This window comes from Fusarium venenatum (assembly GCF_020744135.1).
Source record: "Fusarium venenatum strain MPI-CAGE-CH-0201 chromosome Unknown EDB82scaffold_1, whole genome shotgun sequence".
Classification (NCBI taxonomy): Eukaryota; Fungi; Ascomycota; class Sordariomycetes; order Hypocreales; family Nectriaceae; genus Fusarium; species Fusarium venenatum.
In genome coordinates, this window is record NW_027072129.1 from 8,953,690 (window position 1) to 8,971,013 (window position 17,324).

At 49.3% G+C, this 17,324-nt stretch overlaps 2 protein-coding genes across 2 annotated transcripts; one reads left to right on the plus strand and one right to left on the minus strand.

The window, feature by feature from the left end:
• Positions 1–8,267: 8,267 nt before the first annotated feature.
• Positions 8,268–10,666, plus strand: EDB82DRAFT_491079 (Pleckstrin homology domain-containing protein). The gene is made up of 3 exons (XM_025725833.2): positions 8,268–8,856; positions 8,978–9,167; positions 9,243–10,666. The coding sequence occupies exons 1-3, from the start codon at positions 8,576–8,578 to the stop codon at positions 10,449–10,451; spliced, it is 1,680 nt and encodes a 559-aa protein (XP_025588283.2). The 5' UTR covers positions 8,268–8,575; the 3' UTR covers positions 10,452–10,666.
• A 900-nt stretch (positions 10,667–11,566) lies between these two features.
• EDB82DRAFT_94278 (uncharacterized protein) lies at positions 11,567–16,455 on the minus strand. Its single transcript, XM_025725822.2, has 2 exons — positions 11,789–16,455; positions 11,567–11,735 (listed from the first exon to the last, which is right to left on the minus strand). The coding sequence occupies exons 1-2, from the start codon at positions 16,247–16,249 to the stop codon at positions 11,640–11,642; spliced, it is 4,557 nt and encodes a 1,518-aa protein (XP_025588282.1). The 5' UTR covers positions 16,250–16,455; the 3' UTR covers positions 11,567–11,639.
• Between the last annotated feature and the right edge of the window lie 869 nt (positions 16,456–17,324).

Here is a 17,324-nt window from a genome sequence, read left to right on the forward strand (position 1 = left end):
ACTAGACAGACAAAAAGGGGTATTTCAGGAACTCAATAATCATGAACAGCGTGTTGAATACAACTGTTGATACTGCATATTTTATGTTTCTTGTTCACCTAAATGTGCTTGTTTTGTTGTTCTGGAGTCGTGGCACTGGCAGTTATTGCTTGCCAGTGACCTTCTATACTACAGTGCATGATTTCAGGGGACGTCGGTCGCGAGCAAACAACCAAGTGATCGCGTTCTCGAGTCCTATGACTCGTTTATTAATGTACAAACCATTCCGAGTAGATTGGTATCATCAGAATCCTCCAAGAGACGAGAGAAATACATCAGGGACTGACATGTGTACTGTTCTGTTGTTCCTACCAATATCACCAGTCACATGTTCGTCACCTAGCGAACAACATGTGCACCAACAAAGAAAAGAAAAACACAATAACAAAGTGCATTGGCATGAACAAGACTCGAACAATACACCACCGTTGCATAGTTGTTCCAACTCGAGAAAAGGGGGAGGACACCCAGGTTTCCTAACTTTCCCTCGACAAACCCTCTTCCAACCTCGTCCTATCATGCGGACCCGAGATCATTAGAAGGAATCATCGATATATTCATATCACCAATAGAGCCGACAGATTCAGATATCCATGGTACAGTGTACTAATCTCCGCTGAAGCCTTAGACGCAGAGGTCTTGAGGGGAGGGACCGCGATCACCTCCTCCCTTTATCCTGCGCACGACACGGTTCCTGAATTAGCAGGTAGTCTTCAAGGATCACTTAGTTCAGTTAAGAGATCATACTAGTAAACACACCCGCAAGTCGCATCTCCATTTGCGATACTATTCCAAAGCTGCAAGCCTAAAGATCCCCTGAAACACTGAACGAGCTGCATGTACAAGCCGATCAGACGACCCACGCAGCTCCAAAGTATCATCACAACATCTTCTCTGGCTCTATCATACTCAACTCCACCGGACAAAGTAGCTTCGGGTCGAAAGGTAGCCCAAGATCCTGGGATATCGAAGGCTAGTTGACAACGGCGGCTAGGACCGACCCGAACCCATCCATTACGACCCAGAAACAACATCTTGAACTAAAATAACAACCGCGTACTGTTACATGCATACACTCTCTTAATTTAAACTCCAACGCGCCGGATACTTTTACTATAGCCTAACTTCGGTTACATCGAGAAGCGCGAAAGCGAAGCTCCTACGGCATACATTCTCAAAACCAAGCGCTCCTCGAGATAACACTACCAACGTATTCAGGCTGTCTCCGAGGTAGCCTCGCCACAACCAAAGCTACAGGCGGAAATCCGAGTCTCAAGCAGGATACTATCAATTTCCAAGAGCCCCTGAGTCAAGTCAAGCCAGTATTCTCCTTATCGTTTACATCCAACTGTGTGAATAACTGAACCAAGTAGGGAGACTATGCCAACCAACTTCTGACAGTCGAAAGCAACACGAGCACTTCGCTGAAGCTTGAACCTACAGTTCGTCGTTGAACAAAGACATGAAACAACATGATAGATCAGTACTTCAGAGAGGATGCCAGTCAAGGTTGACTTGACCGTATCCGCGAGGACAGCCTTACTGCACGCCCAATAGCTATACGAGCGGATATTGGAAAATACAGTTCTGAAATAACACTGCTGAGTTCACTACTCTTTTTCTCTTGAAAAGGTCGATAATGTATCGCCAGAAATACAAGTCTACGGGGTTAATAAGTCTTGTCAAGCCAAAGACACCACCTATCTTGGCCGTTGCTACGTATCAGGCAGGTCAGCCACATACAGACAGGCATATTAACTAATATCAGATCAGATCTCGATACAACGATACGGTCTTTCGGAAGCGCACAGAGATGGACATGCATTCTACTCGAATCATCAAAGAGAAGTCATGACATCTCTCGCACGGCATTGTTCCTTGCATTGCACTCCCCAATGGATAGCAGACCAACCTCCTAAGGACTGGGATACAAAAATAAACAGCCTAAGAAGTCTCGTCTAAGTAACATAAACTGACCTACTAATTTTCAGTGTGTCTGATGCCCTACCCAAATTCACCGCCATATGCACGTCCAATACTCTAACTACCATGATAAGAAAGATGCGGGCAAAACAAGCTAATGTGTTGTGATATCGAACAAGGCAATAATACGAAGATCGCAAGCCCAGTCAGGAAAAAAAAATCAAGAAAGCAACAGAAACAGTCAACAAGGAAATAGCTTGGAGGCATAAGAACCCCCGCTTGGTACCGCATTTCATATCAAATCAAGCTTGGTTGAGCCGAGTTCGCAATAAACCCTGCCTTATCACGCACGCACTCACATGCCGAACACAGACAAATTGGTGCATGATAGGGCCAACCAGTCAGTAACATTTCCCAAGTCTTGTGGACTTACACCCAGCTTGGGCCAGGGCCCTGCACACCATCAACTAACAAGCCCACGAGAAACAAGGACAAGTCAAGTCGTCCAGGGAGCTTTGCTTTGGGTGTAGTGCAGTCAGTAACTAAGCATCAAAGAGTGGTGGGCACATGGCGCACATGGCCATGCTAGCAGGTCGTGGCGTGTGTTCCAATCTGCATGACTGCGGGGTCCTGCATCGACGTTTCGTTTCGTTTTGTTTCCCAGAGGGTATGTACATAGAAAGGTCTAGACGAGACAAGACGAGTCGTCATTGCCCTAGGACAGATAGGATCAACAGAGTGTGACAGTCCGGCATAGAAATCACATCTTATTATAACTCGACCAATTCGAGAACACCACGGAACGGGCGGTTCAACAGGGTTGCTTGCTTGCGTGTGTATCATGGCACGCATGGGCACGAGGCCATGCAAACGGGAGCTTCGGTTTCTTACCTTTAACTCAGAAGAGCGATGATAATTACCGTATCTGGGACGACTCACTTTGACTTGAGGTTGGATGGATGGATGGCTCGAGAGTTGCCAACTGCACGGATCCTTTCATGCCAGGTCCGACAGGTGAGATAAGAAGCTAGCACGTTGTAAGGTCAATGTTTAGGGCGCCATTAGACAGCAAAAGTCTTTAGAACATACAAGGCGTTCAAACATTCATCATAGACACACGGATAGATAGTATCGCTATTCGGGGATCGCCAATGCGTGGGGACGGTGAATAGACAATCCCGTAGCATCAAATCATATGACTCGAAACGGTGGTGGCCTGCAAAAGATAGCTGTACCGTTACGCCTAATGCATGGGGAAAAAACTTGTGAATGACACATGATCAACCACGATCAACCGTGGCGGGAAACAAGATGTCTGTTGTCGAGGTCAACCAAGTTAGTCACGAAACCGCCAAAACGGACCCTTGAGGAACCCACTCACATCCTTTGACCGTATCGCCGCATCCGAGGCTGAAAAATCACGGGTCGAATCACGACGACTTGGAAGAATATCGCATTATGATTACCATGCACTGGTCATTAAGGACAAGTGGATCGTCCATCCTGTCCAGTCCATTGAACAAAGGGCCGCTAGGGTAAGTTAAATTGCACGGTCGCATAGAATCTCAAATAAGATCAACTTGTGGAACGCCCCAGCTTGTCATTTGATAGGATCCGAAAATATGTGAGTAGTCAGTCACCTAAAACACATTTGGACTGCATTTCTTCGGCGGATTGTTTTAATGGTAGCCATGCAGCGTCGAATGAGTCATGGGCAACAAGATGCTGTTCAGTTCCATAGGCCAAGCAGGGCGTTAGCTACCATGACCTGACTTGATCTTGTAGCAACACGGCTCACTTCATCGCTGAAAAACAAAACAATAAACCACCAGAGTGACTGATCAGGCGTTAACAACCAATTCTGACCAGGCACAGATAATTTGGAAAAAGTTGACGACTTTTTCAGCCGCGGGAGAAAAAGGACAAGGGCCAAAATCTAAACCCAACAGACTCAGGTACCATCGGTCGATGAGGGATCAGCCATCTCAGGGATGAAAACTATAGTAAATCTCAAGCCCAGAGAATGTCGGTGTGGTCTAGGTAAAATTCAGCCATTGGTAATGTTAGTCGAACCGAACCCAGCTTCCTTGTTTCGGGTCTTATTCCGGGGCTCCAAGTGGCAATACTACAGCGCCGTTGAAGCAAGAAACCACCTTGAACATTAAAATCAAGCTCGACCAGATCTTGGTCTTCCGTAACCCTCAGGTTGTAATGCTTGGACGACACGCAAAGAGGGTGCAGGGTTGGTCTCCACAAGCCGAAGCCAAGCCAGCATTACATGTGGATGGACGTGGTTGTAGTTGTGGTTGCGCTGACGGGCATGTGGACCTCATTTGCATTGCATTGTCCACCAGCGGCGGACCGTGTATGGTGATCATGATCGTACACTGGGACCATCGTCTCTTCCTTTCGGCGCCCACCTCTTTGATCCTCATCAGGGCGGCGACTGCCTGCCTGAGAAGAAGACGGTTGTCGATCAAACCCAGTCAGCACAAGGGAGATCGGAAGCTTCCCATCAGTAAAATCATAACGCCCGGATATTATTTCGAACAAAGATAGGGGTCTAATAAGTCGAAACCAGAGGACTGGGCTCTTTCAAGCCCATGGGCTAGCCATTGATGGTTCCTGTCCGACAAAGCCTTCAACTCCTGGGTTTGGGTAAGCTAATTTGAACACAGCTGCTGTCGACCGATTTCGAAATGTTGGATATACTGCTTCTGCCGCTTTAATGGCCTCGCGAGTAAGTTGGTATGCATTATTTACAGGCCGTTATGTCTCTCCTGTTTTGGTTCACCCCGGTAGATACGTGCAGCTGCTATCTACGTAGTATTCCATCAACAAAGCCTCTGGTCTTCAGTAGTACAATGCATGACAGTAGCCTCGAAGTGCCTGAGTCAAGGGAATGAAGGAATTGGTATCAGTGTCTACACCAGAAGCTACATGGTGTTCAACGGCCCATGCTGGCTTGGTGATCGCGGCTCTGACTGGCAGGCTATTCCCAAGTGGTTAAAGGGACCATGCTCAAGTTGGTCAAGGTGGCAGCTGAACTTCCAGTCACCTGCACGCACGCCGAGGGAGAGGCGCGATCGTGTGAGCTACGCCTGGGGTTACTCCGTAGCTTGAATTGAACCGTACTTGGTTGTGGGATTGAATAATGAGTGGCCGATGTGACAATCTGACTGTGGCATCACAGAATCGTGACACTGTGATGCAATTGTGAATAGGTGGATAACCTTCAGTGCTATACTGGACACTAGATCAAGTTAGGCGCAACATGTCTGGCTGATATGATTTTTGACCGTTGATGGCAATGATTAAGACGGCTCTCAATTGCATTCGATCTTGTTCAATCTCTAGGGTAGCGTTTGTGTGCGATTCTACCATCCTGAAGAGTGAGAGAACTTAACAACAGACAAATAAGGGTCTCAGAAGCAAGAAATTGTGGGTCTTTGAGCCAAAGTAAGGTACCGGTGCTATCTTGGGACACTGAAAGGTATTTTCGTGCCCATGTCCAGCGATGTACCTCCAGCGCATGGCGATGTATCTTTTATGGAGTGGTATTCCCTTGCTTCAATTGACCGTATTGATTGATTCGCCAGAAGTGTGTCGAACACTCGAACTAGGCCACAATGCGGGGCCTGTTTAATACGACATTTTCGCTAGCGTCCAGCCGTAAGGCCGTGTTTTGGCTTGAAACCAATTCAGTGCAATCTCTGCTTGAACTCCTTCTTGTCGAAAGAAGATATCAGAGAAAGCAATAGGTTGGAAACTACCAGATTCCAAATCGAAACATGCTCTAATCTGATGGTGTGCCTGCCAGATTCTGTCATGGCCGGCTCCCGTAGCTATGTCATATTGGAGGGTTGGTTCGTGATATTACTGGAGCAGAGCTCCTGTCGGAGGGTGCTTCTTCTGCGGGTAACAGAAGCGTGACCTGGCATGACATGACCTGATACTTGGGGGTATCAGAGTCGAGGACAGAAGAACATCAACGCAGCATTCTGTCTGTGCATCCAGATCGTGTGAAACCCATCTTTCTGATCCGTAACGATATTTGGGTTTGAGCCACTTAACATACAGAAGCCACTACCCTGACGGAAGGCATGAGGGTCTCATGGCAGCTGTGAATAGGGCAGCAGGTCGGCTTTATGTGTGCAGTGCAAGGTGCAGGGAAACATAATAGGGCCAAGATACGAGGAGCCATGCAAAGATATGGTCATGCATTTTGAGTGATGAACAATTTTGGACAGAACGTCGCGACTGCTGTCGAAACACTGCTTTGGCATAACAACATCATCTCGGGTTTTGCTCTAAATGGTGATCCACATGAACCCATGCCAACTGAATTGATCTTGGCTGCATGGGCACGGTGCATTTGTCGGCACTGGGCTCAAGCGAGAAACCAAGGACAAGGGCTTGGTGGAGAGTTCGGAGAGAAGCCAGAGCTCTTGTGCTAGGATTCAAGGGGCTCTCAGACAAGGCCAGACACAGGAGGTAGATGAATTCTGGGTGCTGATTGGGTTTTGCGAGAGATCCTTGAGTTGGGCAGATTGTTTTTATTATTTTAGGAACCAATGAGCATGACTTGCTATTGGGCTCCTCGTTCAAAAAATACAACCCAAGAAATGAGACACAACCGCCTGGGCAACAAGCCGCTAACTCAGAAGAAGTGAGACTCGTAGGTTTGAGAGTGCACATGATGTCTGATACGTTTGTTGATATCTTTAATAAAGGACGCCGAGGTCAAATGCTGGACCATATCACTTAAGCAGGGTGGGGACGAATCCTGCAGGTGATTGGGGGGAAAAGGCGGCTTGGAGATCGATATTGTACATTGTTTCGAGACCCTGCACTCGACTAGAAAAGAAAACCGGCTAGGAAGAAGCAGTGTGGTCTGGTTTGTATTCCTCTTGAACAAAGATCCGTACGATTGAGTCAGGGAGACAGATGGGGCGAGAGTTGCTTGGCACGGTTTTCGATATATTAGGCGGCCGAGTCCTATAGAACAAAACCGTATTTGATACCGATATTTGGAATACAAGGAGGATGACCGTATTAAATAATGGGGTTCGATAGACCCAGCTAGTATTAAATAGCGTCGATAGTTGCACAGGCCTCTGTAAATGAGCCCAGTTAGCCAAGACGCTGGGGATAACGTGTTCCGCAATATCGTCAGTAGTGGTCGATGTTGTGAGTCCCAACTTGGAGAAATTGGGGATTGGGGATGATGAAAGGGGCCGGAACTGCCCGCCGTAATCGTGGTATCAAAGGTTTAGAGTATTGTGATAGGTATTTTAGCCGGTGAATTTTTGAGATGAGATCTGTAGTATAGGTAGAGTAGCAGAAACAAATATCGTGTGGTTTAATTGATGCAGGTAGCCAAAACGGGAGTTACGGTGAGTTTCTTCTTGACTGAACGGAACTGTTACTCTTGCTCTGGTTTTCTTAGTGGAAGGAAGGTACCGCTTGGACATGAGAAGGTACGTGTCGAGTACGTGGGCCCTGAATGTGCTACAGCAATCTTGTCCGCGGCTAGTGTAGGTCGCTAAAGTAGAGTCAATCCAAATCCACTGGTAGCCGGCAGGTCGATGGGGCATCTGCAATATTAGTTCCACTTGTTTAATGCAGCACAGACCAGGGCATCACCCAGCAACAACAAGGAGTAAAAATTCAGTGGGAGGACATGGTAGAAATTGGTCGAGGAGAGACATTCAAGAGCGAATAATAGGTAGTTGCTGGGGAACCAGATGGGATGCGCACCATCTTGATAGAAATGTGTGGAGGTGAATCGACCGTTATCAGATACTTGGATATGCTATGCTGAATGCTGTCATGTCATGCCATGTCATGTCCATGGAGGAGATGAAAAGGACGCCCCTGCAATGACCGGCGAGTTGACGCGAGAGTGGCTAATGAAAATCCGTACCTAATTACCAACCTAGTTAAGGAGATCGTCGACTGAGGCTAGGTGGTTTGGGAATGGAGGCTCTGTTATCTTAGAATACGGTGAGGAGATCATAGGTGTGAATAGCCTCACGAGGAATATCAGAATCAAGGTAGAGAGATACTACAGTACAGTCAGTACTTTGGTAGTTAAGCACAACTGCAAGATCAACAATTTATAGTCAATCGTACGACATAAGTCTGTATTTCCACAATCGTCACAGTGATTTAAAAAGACACTCAACAGTTTAACTGGTCCACACAAAGTTGACAGTCATCTTCCATCCCCCCCTAAGGCACCCTACCCGGTCTTTAATCTCTTCACTCCCCCCTAATTCCCGCCCGCTTCTGCACACGCCCCGCCCTGACCCACGTAGTAAGTTTAGGTCTATTCACTGGGTGTGACCCTGAGTCCTTAGGTACAGTTTCCATCTCTGCTTGGCAGGTTCTGGTCCTTTTCACGGCGCAACAGCAACAAATAAGTACCCCAAGCCTCCCCGTCCTCTGTCCATTCTTTCTCTTTCTTCCTTCCCCTCTACCTGCTCTTCAGCTCCATTTGAAACCAAACGCCTTTTTCTGGATTAACTTCCTTTTTCTTTCCTTTTTTATACCAACGTCTTTGTTTGTTGTGATACCCAATCTCATTTGATACCCCCCAGAATCTTTCAAAATGGCCGAGGAACAGAAGAACATCGAGGTCCCCCAGGAGACCAAGCCTGAGACCACTGGCATCTCTGCCCCTGCCGTCGAGGCTCCCGCTGAGACCAAGCCTGTCGAGGAGACTCCCGTTGTCGCCGCCGAGACCGCTCCCGTCGCTGAGGAAAAGCCTGCTGAGGAGGTCAAGCCCGTCGACGAGGCTACTAAGACCGAGGAGGAGAAGAAGGAGGAAGAGGCCAAGCCCGTTGAGGAGGGCCACCTGAACCACAAGGCTCAGGGCCTCAGCTTCCCCAAGTAAGTCTAAGCCTATGCGTATATGTTAAACGCTTCAACTAGAAAACCGTTCTTTTGGTTTCTTACGAGCTTAGAACAGCAGATGTCAACAAGAACAAACACTAACCACACGCCCCTGCAGGAACCTTATCCCCACCAAGGAGTTCTTCTTCTTCGGCACTGACGCCGTTGAGCCCAAGACTCTCTCCCACTACCTCAAGAGCGAGAAGTCCGCCGAGACTGCCCACTCTAACATCGCCTGGGCCTCCGAGACTGGCAAGGGTCTTCTTTTCGTTGGTGACAAGAAGAACCCCTCTAGCGTCATCAGCCTGGTAAGTGAAAGACCCACAATTCTCCAATTTATCAACTGCCGGCATGTCACAGTAAGCTAACCATCATCCCCGCAGGCTGATGCCACTGAGCCCGAGATCGATGGCTCCAACAAGTTCCATCTCACCTCCAAGGGCAACAAGCACACTTTCAAGGCTTCCAACACCGCCGAGCGAGACAACTGGGTTGCCCAGCTGAAGCTCAAGATTGCTGAGGCCAAGGAGCTTGCCACCACTGTCACCGAGTCTGAGACCTACAAGGCTACTCTTGAGAGCTTCAAGCCTGCCAAGAAGGAGGAGAAGGTTGCTGAGGCCCCTAAGGAGGAGACTGCTGCCGCTGCCCCTGTTATCGAGGAGGCTACTCCCGCTACCGAGGAGCCCTCCAAGGTTGAGGAGCCTGTTGAGGTCAAGGCTGAGGAGCCCAAGCGCCGATCTGCTAGCCGTAAGCGCACCTCTTTCTTCGGCTTCGGCAAGAAGGAGGAAGCCAAGAAGGAGGAGGTCAAGAAAGAGGCCGAGACCAAGAACGCTGACGAGGTCGCCGTCGAGACACCTGCTGCTGAGACTCCCGCTCTCGACGAGGTCCCCAAGGTTGAGGAGCCTGCCAAGCCTGTTGAGGAGGTTCCCGTCGTTGCCCCTGTTGTCGTCGAGGACTCTGCTAAGCCCGCCGAGGAGACACCTGTTGAGGCTGCTCCTGTCGCTGATGACAAGGCCCTCGAGAGCCCCAAGGAGAAGCCCACCGCCATCAAGCGCAACAGCTTCTTCGGCAACGTCTTCTCTAAGAAGGAGAAGAAGACCCCTGAGCTCAAGCCTACTGAGCCTGAGGCTGCCAAGGACGATGCTGAGGCCGAGACAGCTGCTCCCGTGATCCCACCTGTTGAGGCCACCACTCCCCTTGCCGTTGACGTCTCCAACCCCGCCACTGTCCCTACTGAGACCACCGAGGCTGCTACCGCTACCTCTCCCGCCCCTGAGGCCAAGAAGGACCTCAAGGAGAAGCGCAAGTCATCTCTGCCTTTCGCTTTCGGCAAGCGTGACAAGTCCCCTGCCCCCGTTGAGGGTGAGAAGAAGGAGTCTCCTTTCTCCAAGCTCCGCAACACCATCCGTGGCAAGTCCCCCAAGCCTGCCGAGAAGCGCGAGGAGAACAAGGAGGAAGCTGTCCAGGAGGAGCCCACCGAGGTCAAGGCTGAGGAGTCCAAGACCGAGGAGGCCCCCAAGGTTGAGGAGCCCGCTGAGGCTGATAAGCCCAAGGACGCCGCCGCCGCTCCCGTTGTCACCGCTGCCGCCTAGAGGGCCTGGCGATGAACGTTACGACTCATACAATGAAACAAAAACCCCACACCACTATACAACACGCGCATTGAAAGGGTTTGGGAATGGAAGGATGGATCTGCATTTCTTCACAAGATACCGAGATACCCTGTCGAGACTGCTTTACTGATACCAATTTCCATCGTTAAGTTACTAAATATGAAAGGAGGAGAGGAGGATGTTTGAGAAAAGTGATATCTGGTAACCGATACCACCAAAACACAAAAAAACTGTTATCATGGGCTTGCCGACCTTGATGAGTTGGCTTGTCCGCGCCTTTGCTTCTTGCTGTTTTCTTGTCTGATACCCGGAATGGAGATAATTAATACCTAATAATACAACTGCTGCGTGTTGAACAAACCCTTTGTATCAGCTCTATCTATGTGAATGCAAATGCCTGTATTCCAGTGCCATCACTGTTATATTTATTTCTTGATAGTACAAATGGTTGAGTGGCGACAGACAAGTCGCCAAACCAAGCGTCAAAAATGCATCTTCTTTTTGTACGTGATATCAGCACGAAAGCGCTATCTGCTTCCTCTCGACCTGAGCAAAAGTGATATACGTATGATGAATACTATGTGATATCATTGAGGCTTGTTCAAGTTGTGTGAGGTATGGTGTATTGTGAAGACTGACTGATCTTGTCTTGATATATATGCATACAATACTTGTAATCGTCTCAACAACATAGGACACGTTGCTGCCTGTCCAAACATATTAGATTGATAGTATCCATCCACAAGCCCCTAACAGCGCCAATACGTTGTGTATGTCTCTATCATGTTCGTGTGAATGCTCATATATCCCTTCTTTACTGAATGTTCTTTTTTATCACTGTATCGTATGCTTCGCCCTTCGCCCAAATTCACTCGCGCACAAGAGCCCAAACAGAAAATCGCTGCCAAGTTCTACATTTGAATAATATTGGATGGCTTGCCATCCCACAAACCGTCAACGGTTCTCCTTCCTCCTCAAAACGCCGGGTGGCTATGAAGCAAAAGCCATGCATAGCCGAATAATTGAATAAAATGTTGTATATGGTAGTCAAGATATTATATCGAAAGGTAAGGCCAACCTGGCCATCAAGGTCGAAAGATTCGTCATGTTCGTTCGTAAAGCTAAGACTATAGGTGAGTCAATCGGTGAGACAAGCCATCTTTAGCATCAATTGGACACCGAGAGGTTCTTGTATTTGCCGACAAGCTCCTCGATTTTGGGCAAAAGCTCAGGAATCCGGAAAGGCTTGGAAATGACATCGTCCTGTGGTAGACTAGTTAGTGAAATGTGCAAAATTCTTGACAACAGCAACTTACAATTCCTGCGGCCTTTGCACTCTCAATCTGTTCCGGTCGAGCATAAGCCGTTACTGCAATGATAGGAATATGTTTTACAATTGTCCCCTCTCGTTCCAACTCTCGAATTCTCCGAGCACATGTCATTCCATCCATGACAGGCATTTCCAAATCCATCAGAATGACAGAGATATCAACACCCTCGGCTTCCTTTCCTGCCCAAAATCTTGATCGTTCAAGAGTTTGCAGGGCCTCCTTGCCATGGTTGGCGACGAAGGTGTTGTTGCCACAGTTCCGTAGCTGTCGCTGGAGAACCTTCTGGTTCACGATGTTATCTTCCACAATCAATACATCAAATAACTGATTCGTATCTTGACTCGTCGGTGTCGCCGTTTTGGGAACTTTACGGTTGGGTGCAGGCTTCTGTGGAATGCCCGGAGCATGTGACTTTCGAGGAATTTTGAAAGGTGTGACGTCCTCGAAGTCAGGAGGAGGAGCAAGGGAACGTCGAGACTTGATGTAGAAGCTGAAGCTGCTGCCAATGTCGCGTCGGGATGTGACACCAATCTGACCGCCCTGCATCTCTGTCAAGATACGAGAAATGAACAGACCCAATCCCGAACCACCATACTGAACATGCGTTCGGGGAGTTGCCTGTTGAAATCGTTGGAAGAGAAGTTTCATTTCTTCCTCAATTAGACCTGGACCGGTATCCTCGACCGTGCAGTGAATATTTATTTCCTCACCATGACCCCACTCGTCGACGTTGTTGATATCCGTAGCTGAAGCGCGTTGTTGATCAACTTTATCAAAGTATGTAATGCCCTTTCTGGTCACCTCGGATATCTGCTTCGAAGCGCTAAGGCTGACAGAAATGGCCCGTTTCTCGCGACCCTGCGTGAACTTGATAGCATTCGTCATGAGGTTAATCAGAACCTGTCGCAATCTTGATGGATCCAGCTTTACCCATTTAATGCCGTACTGTTCGAAGCTCTTGTCCACATTGAATTCAAATTCGATATCGTGAGCAACCAGTTCCGACTCAAACATCTTCAAAGCACGCTGCACAACTCTGACGGGTTGTTCGTCGATAGGCGTGACAGCCAAGAGGTTCGAGTCCAATTTGGACAAGGTTAGAATGTCATCAACGATGCGCTTCTGGTGGCTGGCACACAAATTGATGGTGTTGGCAGCATCGAGACATCCGTCCAACAGGTTCTCCACGTCTGCTTTGATTGTATGCGAATCGAAAACCGTGATGTTGTTTGCAATCTGATCAGCACATTGCAAAATGGCAGACAAAGGATTCCGCATCTCGTGACTAGTGATGTCGATAAAGTTCTCCTGTTGCCGCTTCATTTCAACTGCTTCTTCGCGTCGTTCATTCTGCACCTTCTCGGCCCATTTTTGAGATGAAATATCGGTGATACAACCGAAAATCAGCTTCAGGTTTCCTTCTTGGTTCTTTTCCGGATACGCGCTCATGAGAACCCACGTGTCGATTGTGTTTCCATCGCTCTGTTGACTGCATTTGAAGCGGAATTCCACAGAAATTGTGACCTTTTCCCTGAGCAACCTATCCCACGCCTCTTCCAGCGCCTGTCTATCCTCATCTCGAACGCTATCCATCCAAGTGTCCACCGAATCTTCGGATCTGGAATGTCTGGAAATCTGCCACCACATGTCATTGCAGTAGTTGATTTTGCCTGCGAAGTTGGCAATGAACATGCCCACAGGCGCAAACTCAGCCATTCTGGTGAATCTGTACTCGCTTTCCACGGCTTCTTGTGTACGCAAGTAAAGTTGCATAGAAAGCTCTTGACGGTCAAGTGCAGCAAGGCGAGCAGCTCTCTGGCCACGTTTGATTTCCTCCTCAAATAATACCACCGACGCCATCGATGTGGCTAGCTGACGGGACAAAAGATGGATGAATAATTTGTAATCATCATCATAAGGTCGGCGGGGATTGACACCCATAATAATGAATCCAATTACAGATTCACCTGTGGTAGTTGGAATGACCGGGAAGACTACGAGCGTTTTCGAAGGATCGCCAAAACCTCTCCAGTGAAGACCTTCAGTCAAATGCGTAGGAAGGTCGCCATTTTCCTCAGAGAGGACAATTGGAACGCCGCCCGCAGCCATTGACTGGCGCATATACGGTGCGAAACCGTCGTCCGATTGCCGCATATCGAGGTGTGTGAGCGCTGCTGGGTGGTTTTCGGGGGTTCCTAGACTTCCTTCGAGGACCAACTGTGGTGAGTGAATCAAGCTGCCAGAATGTAACGACGAGACTTCGCTCTCAGTATCCTCCTTGGCTGAATAAATCAAGGCAAAGGGTACATCGAATTCATTAAACTCCAGTCCCTTCTGCACCTGGGGCCAGAAGCCAGAAACAGTGGTAGCCGCTGCTGTTCTTTCGCCAATCTCGCGAAGCATGAGCATTCTCCTCTCGTTGACCCGCCTGCGAGTATTCTCAAAGGCCGGATTGTAGAGTCCCATGATGTCGCCGTTGCCGTCTACCAAAGGAACGATAGACCAAGAGAAGAAGGATTCTTCCAGAAATCCATGTCTGTTGATGAACAATTGGTTTTCCTGCTTCATGGTCGCTTGGCCGGATTCAAGTGCACTCTTAAACACAGGCTTGATTTCGTCCCAAATCTCCGGCCAAGCATCAAAATAACAAGCTCCCATCAACTTGGGATGCTTTTGTCCGGCCATGTCCAAATAAGCTTCGTTGTAGAGGATCACAAACTGGGGGCCCCAGTACATCGCAGCGGGGTGTGGGCTGCCCATGATAAGATTTGACATGGATCTGAGGTCAGCGGGCCAATCTTCGATGGGTCCTAGGGGAGTCGCTCCCCAATCTACAGAACGGGCAAACTTGATGTGAGGAGGAAGTGAATCTGACATGGGTATTCTGGTCCAATCGAATATTGACCTAGGTGCAGGTTGTGACTGAAAGACTTGATTTGTAAAATCATCAGGATGCAGCCTTGGTTCACATCCCTCCATAATTGCATCCATGTCTGCATGGCGGCTATCGAAATCAGCGCTGAGAGGTTCAGCATCACCAAAATAGTCAGGTGCATCGATGAGCTCAGCGTCAGGGGTGACCGGCATCCGCGGCGATTGTCCAACACTCCGTGTTTCTGAAGCGGCTGTCTCGTCGATAAGCGGTAGCGAGGAACTAGGCCGAGGAGTGGAAAAGCTAGCATGAGCACTGACGAAGCGAAATCTCCGACGCAATGTTGAGAACGTCCAAGTGATACCAGCGTAGAAATGAGTAGACGAGCCGTCGTTCAATGCGCGACCTTTGAGTGGTGTCATAATCCAGGACTTAAATCGCCCAAAATCAGTATCTGTGCTTGTATCTTCCTGGTCCACGGATAAGTACTGAAGCACTTCGTGTGCTCCACGCAGGGACGCATTGTAGTAAAGGATATGTAAACCAGCACGACCAGTGTTGGCAGAGTTATCCAGATCTATCAAGAAAGTGGGCCTCTCATCCTGCTCCAAGAACTCGATTACTCCAATACCTTGAAGCATCTGCAGCCCAGGCGGCAGACTGCGACTATCTGGAGTTGCGCTATGAGTCGGAACATCCATTGAAGAGCCCCAGCTTCCGGGCGTGCTCTCTGATCTACCAGGATTGACAGTGTTAACACTTGCACGGGGCAGCTTCAATGTCGTCACGCCGCCCGCCGGGTCCTCTCGCATACGTGAAAGCATAGAGACAGAAGGCTCGGCTGTGGGAAAGCTGGCCGGACGATGGACATGCCTTGCCGGCGTGTGCGAGAAAAAGAGTGGTGACAGAGGTCCTTGTTGCTTTCCACGTGCTGAGGGATCAAGGCCAGCGGCTTTGTTAGGAAGTTCGACTTTGCGAGGCGGCGATGCCCCAGTGCGGGCTTTCTTAATGGGCGATGGGTGCATGACCGGTTCACCTCTTGCTGGGGCGGAGGGACGCTTCGATGGAATTGGAGTCTGTGGGAGCCCTCGCGTCGAGGCGCTAGGACCTAGCGGACTGCCGGCTGTAAATAAACTCGACTGGTGAATAGCGCCGGTAGTCGATGCTGTCGAGAAAGAGTTGGCCAAGTCAGATAAGGGCACGATGGAGGCCAAGTTGGGTATGCTAAGGTCCTGCCTCCATGCTGGTACTTCTGATGTTCGACGGGAGTCGTGGGCGGTCCTGCTAGATGCTGCAACTTTGTCGTAAGCTCTTCCAACTGCGTTGTTTGCGGCGGCGAAAAGTGAGGCGCTGGTATCGACCTCAGTGTTAGTAGTGCTGTTTGGGGCTATGGTTGAAGTCGCAAATGTGGGTGCATCAGCCTGAGCAGAGGTGGAAGCAAAAGAGTGGTGATGGCTGTGATGTTGTTGATTTTCGGGTTGACCCTCCTCTTCCCGGTTGACTGAATCTGCGACTGAGCGATTCGAAGAGATAGAAGGAGATGAGGGAGAATTGAAACTAGAGAGCTGCCGCATGAAGGCGCCTTGAGACGAGGACGGACTCGATGCCCCGTAAGGACTGAGAGTCCTTGGCACCTAGTGGCTTTGGGCCTTGCGCGGCGGCCAGCAGGCGATCGAGATGCGACCTGGCGAAGGGGCGTGTGTCCGTGAGGTTGGGTGTGTGTAGCGCTGTACCGTATGTGTGGTTGGTGATTGAATGTGACCTGACTGTAACTTGTGCCCGTACCGTAAGTGGGGAGGCAGATGTGCTGTGCAGCGCAGCGCAGCTCAGCAACAACCTAATAGTCAGTGCTGCTCCTCTTGTGTTGTCTGCTTGTCGGCAAGGTACCCTCGGTGCGGCGCAGCTTACCAAGTCAGGTAAGTACAGTACAGTGACAGCTTTGAAGAGCGGTGATGCGATGCCAGGTTGAAGGGGGAGGGGAAAAGAAATGCAACGGAGATCGAGATGGGCTGTGGGATCAGAAAGAATGCGAAATGGATACGAATGGATGTGTTACAGGGGATTCGCAGCTAAAAGTCGGCTGCACGTCGCCGAACAGGCACCTGAATTCTGGTTCTGTCCAGGGCTCTCAGGGCACTGTCGACGTGACTTGGTCGGTACTGGGTTAGACGGGACGGGACGGGATGGGATGCAAAGCAACGAGTATCTTTTGTCTGCTTCGCCAATATCCGAATGGCCGATCGATCGAGGGTAAGGGAAATAAAAAAGACCAATAACCGAGAGTGACGGCAGCATTCGTCGCTTTGGACTCGACGGAAACTCTCCAAGGTTTCGGAGTGGCGGGCTCAGGATCAGAAAAAAAGGACGGGTCCTGGCATGAGATTTAAGGTACCGTTGTGATTGAGTGCCGGAAAAAAGAGCCGCAGGTACAAACAGAGCAGCTGGGAGCCTATATGGGGCCCGGGGGTATAGTCAATTAATAGAGAGTGCCATTGACGTCGTTGCTAGATAGTCGAAGATGAGGGCCTCGAGGGAATATCAGGATGAATATGTCATGGCGCAACATACGTGCAGTGCAGGTTCGAGGGTTAGGGAAAAGATCTAATTGCAAAAAAGCAGAGGTGGCAGTAATTGAGACAAGAAAGTACT

Excerpts from the sequence above, each read along its gene's own strand:
- EDB82DRAFT_491079 (XM_025725833.2), top strand. The coding sequence starts at position 8,576 with ATGGCCGAGGAACAGAAGAACATCGAGGTCCCCCAGGAGACCAAGCCT. Across the intron at positions 8,857-8,977 it reads CAGGGCCTCAGCTTCCCCAA|GAACCTTATCCCCACCAAGG; the intron begins GTAAGTCTAAGC and ends ACGCCCCTGCAG. Across the intron at positions 9,168-9,242 it reads CCTCTAGCGTCATCAGCCTG|GCTGATGCCACTGAGCCCGA; the intron begins GTAAGTGAAAGA and ends TCATCCCCGCAG.
- EDB82DRAFT_94278 (XM_025725822.2), bottom strand. The coding sequence starts at position 16,249 with ATGCGGCAGCTCTCTAGTTTCAATTCTCCCTCATCTCCTTCTATCTCT. Across the intron at positions 11,736-11,788 it reads GTGCAAAGGCCGCAGGAATT|GACGATGTCATTTCCAAGCC; the intron begins GTAAGTTGCTGT and ends AGTCTACCACAG.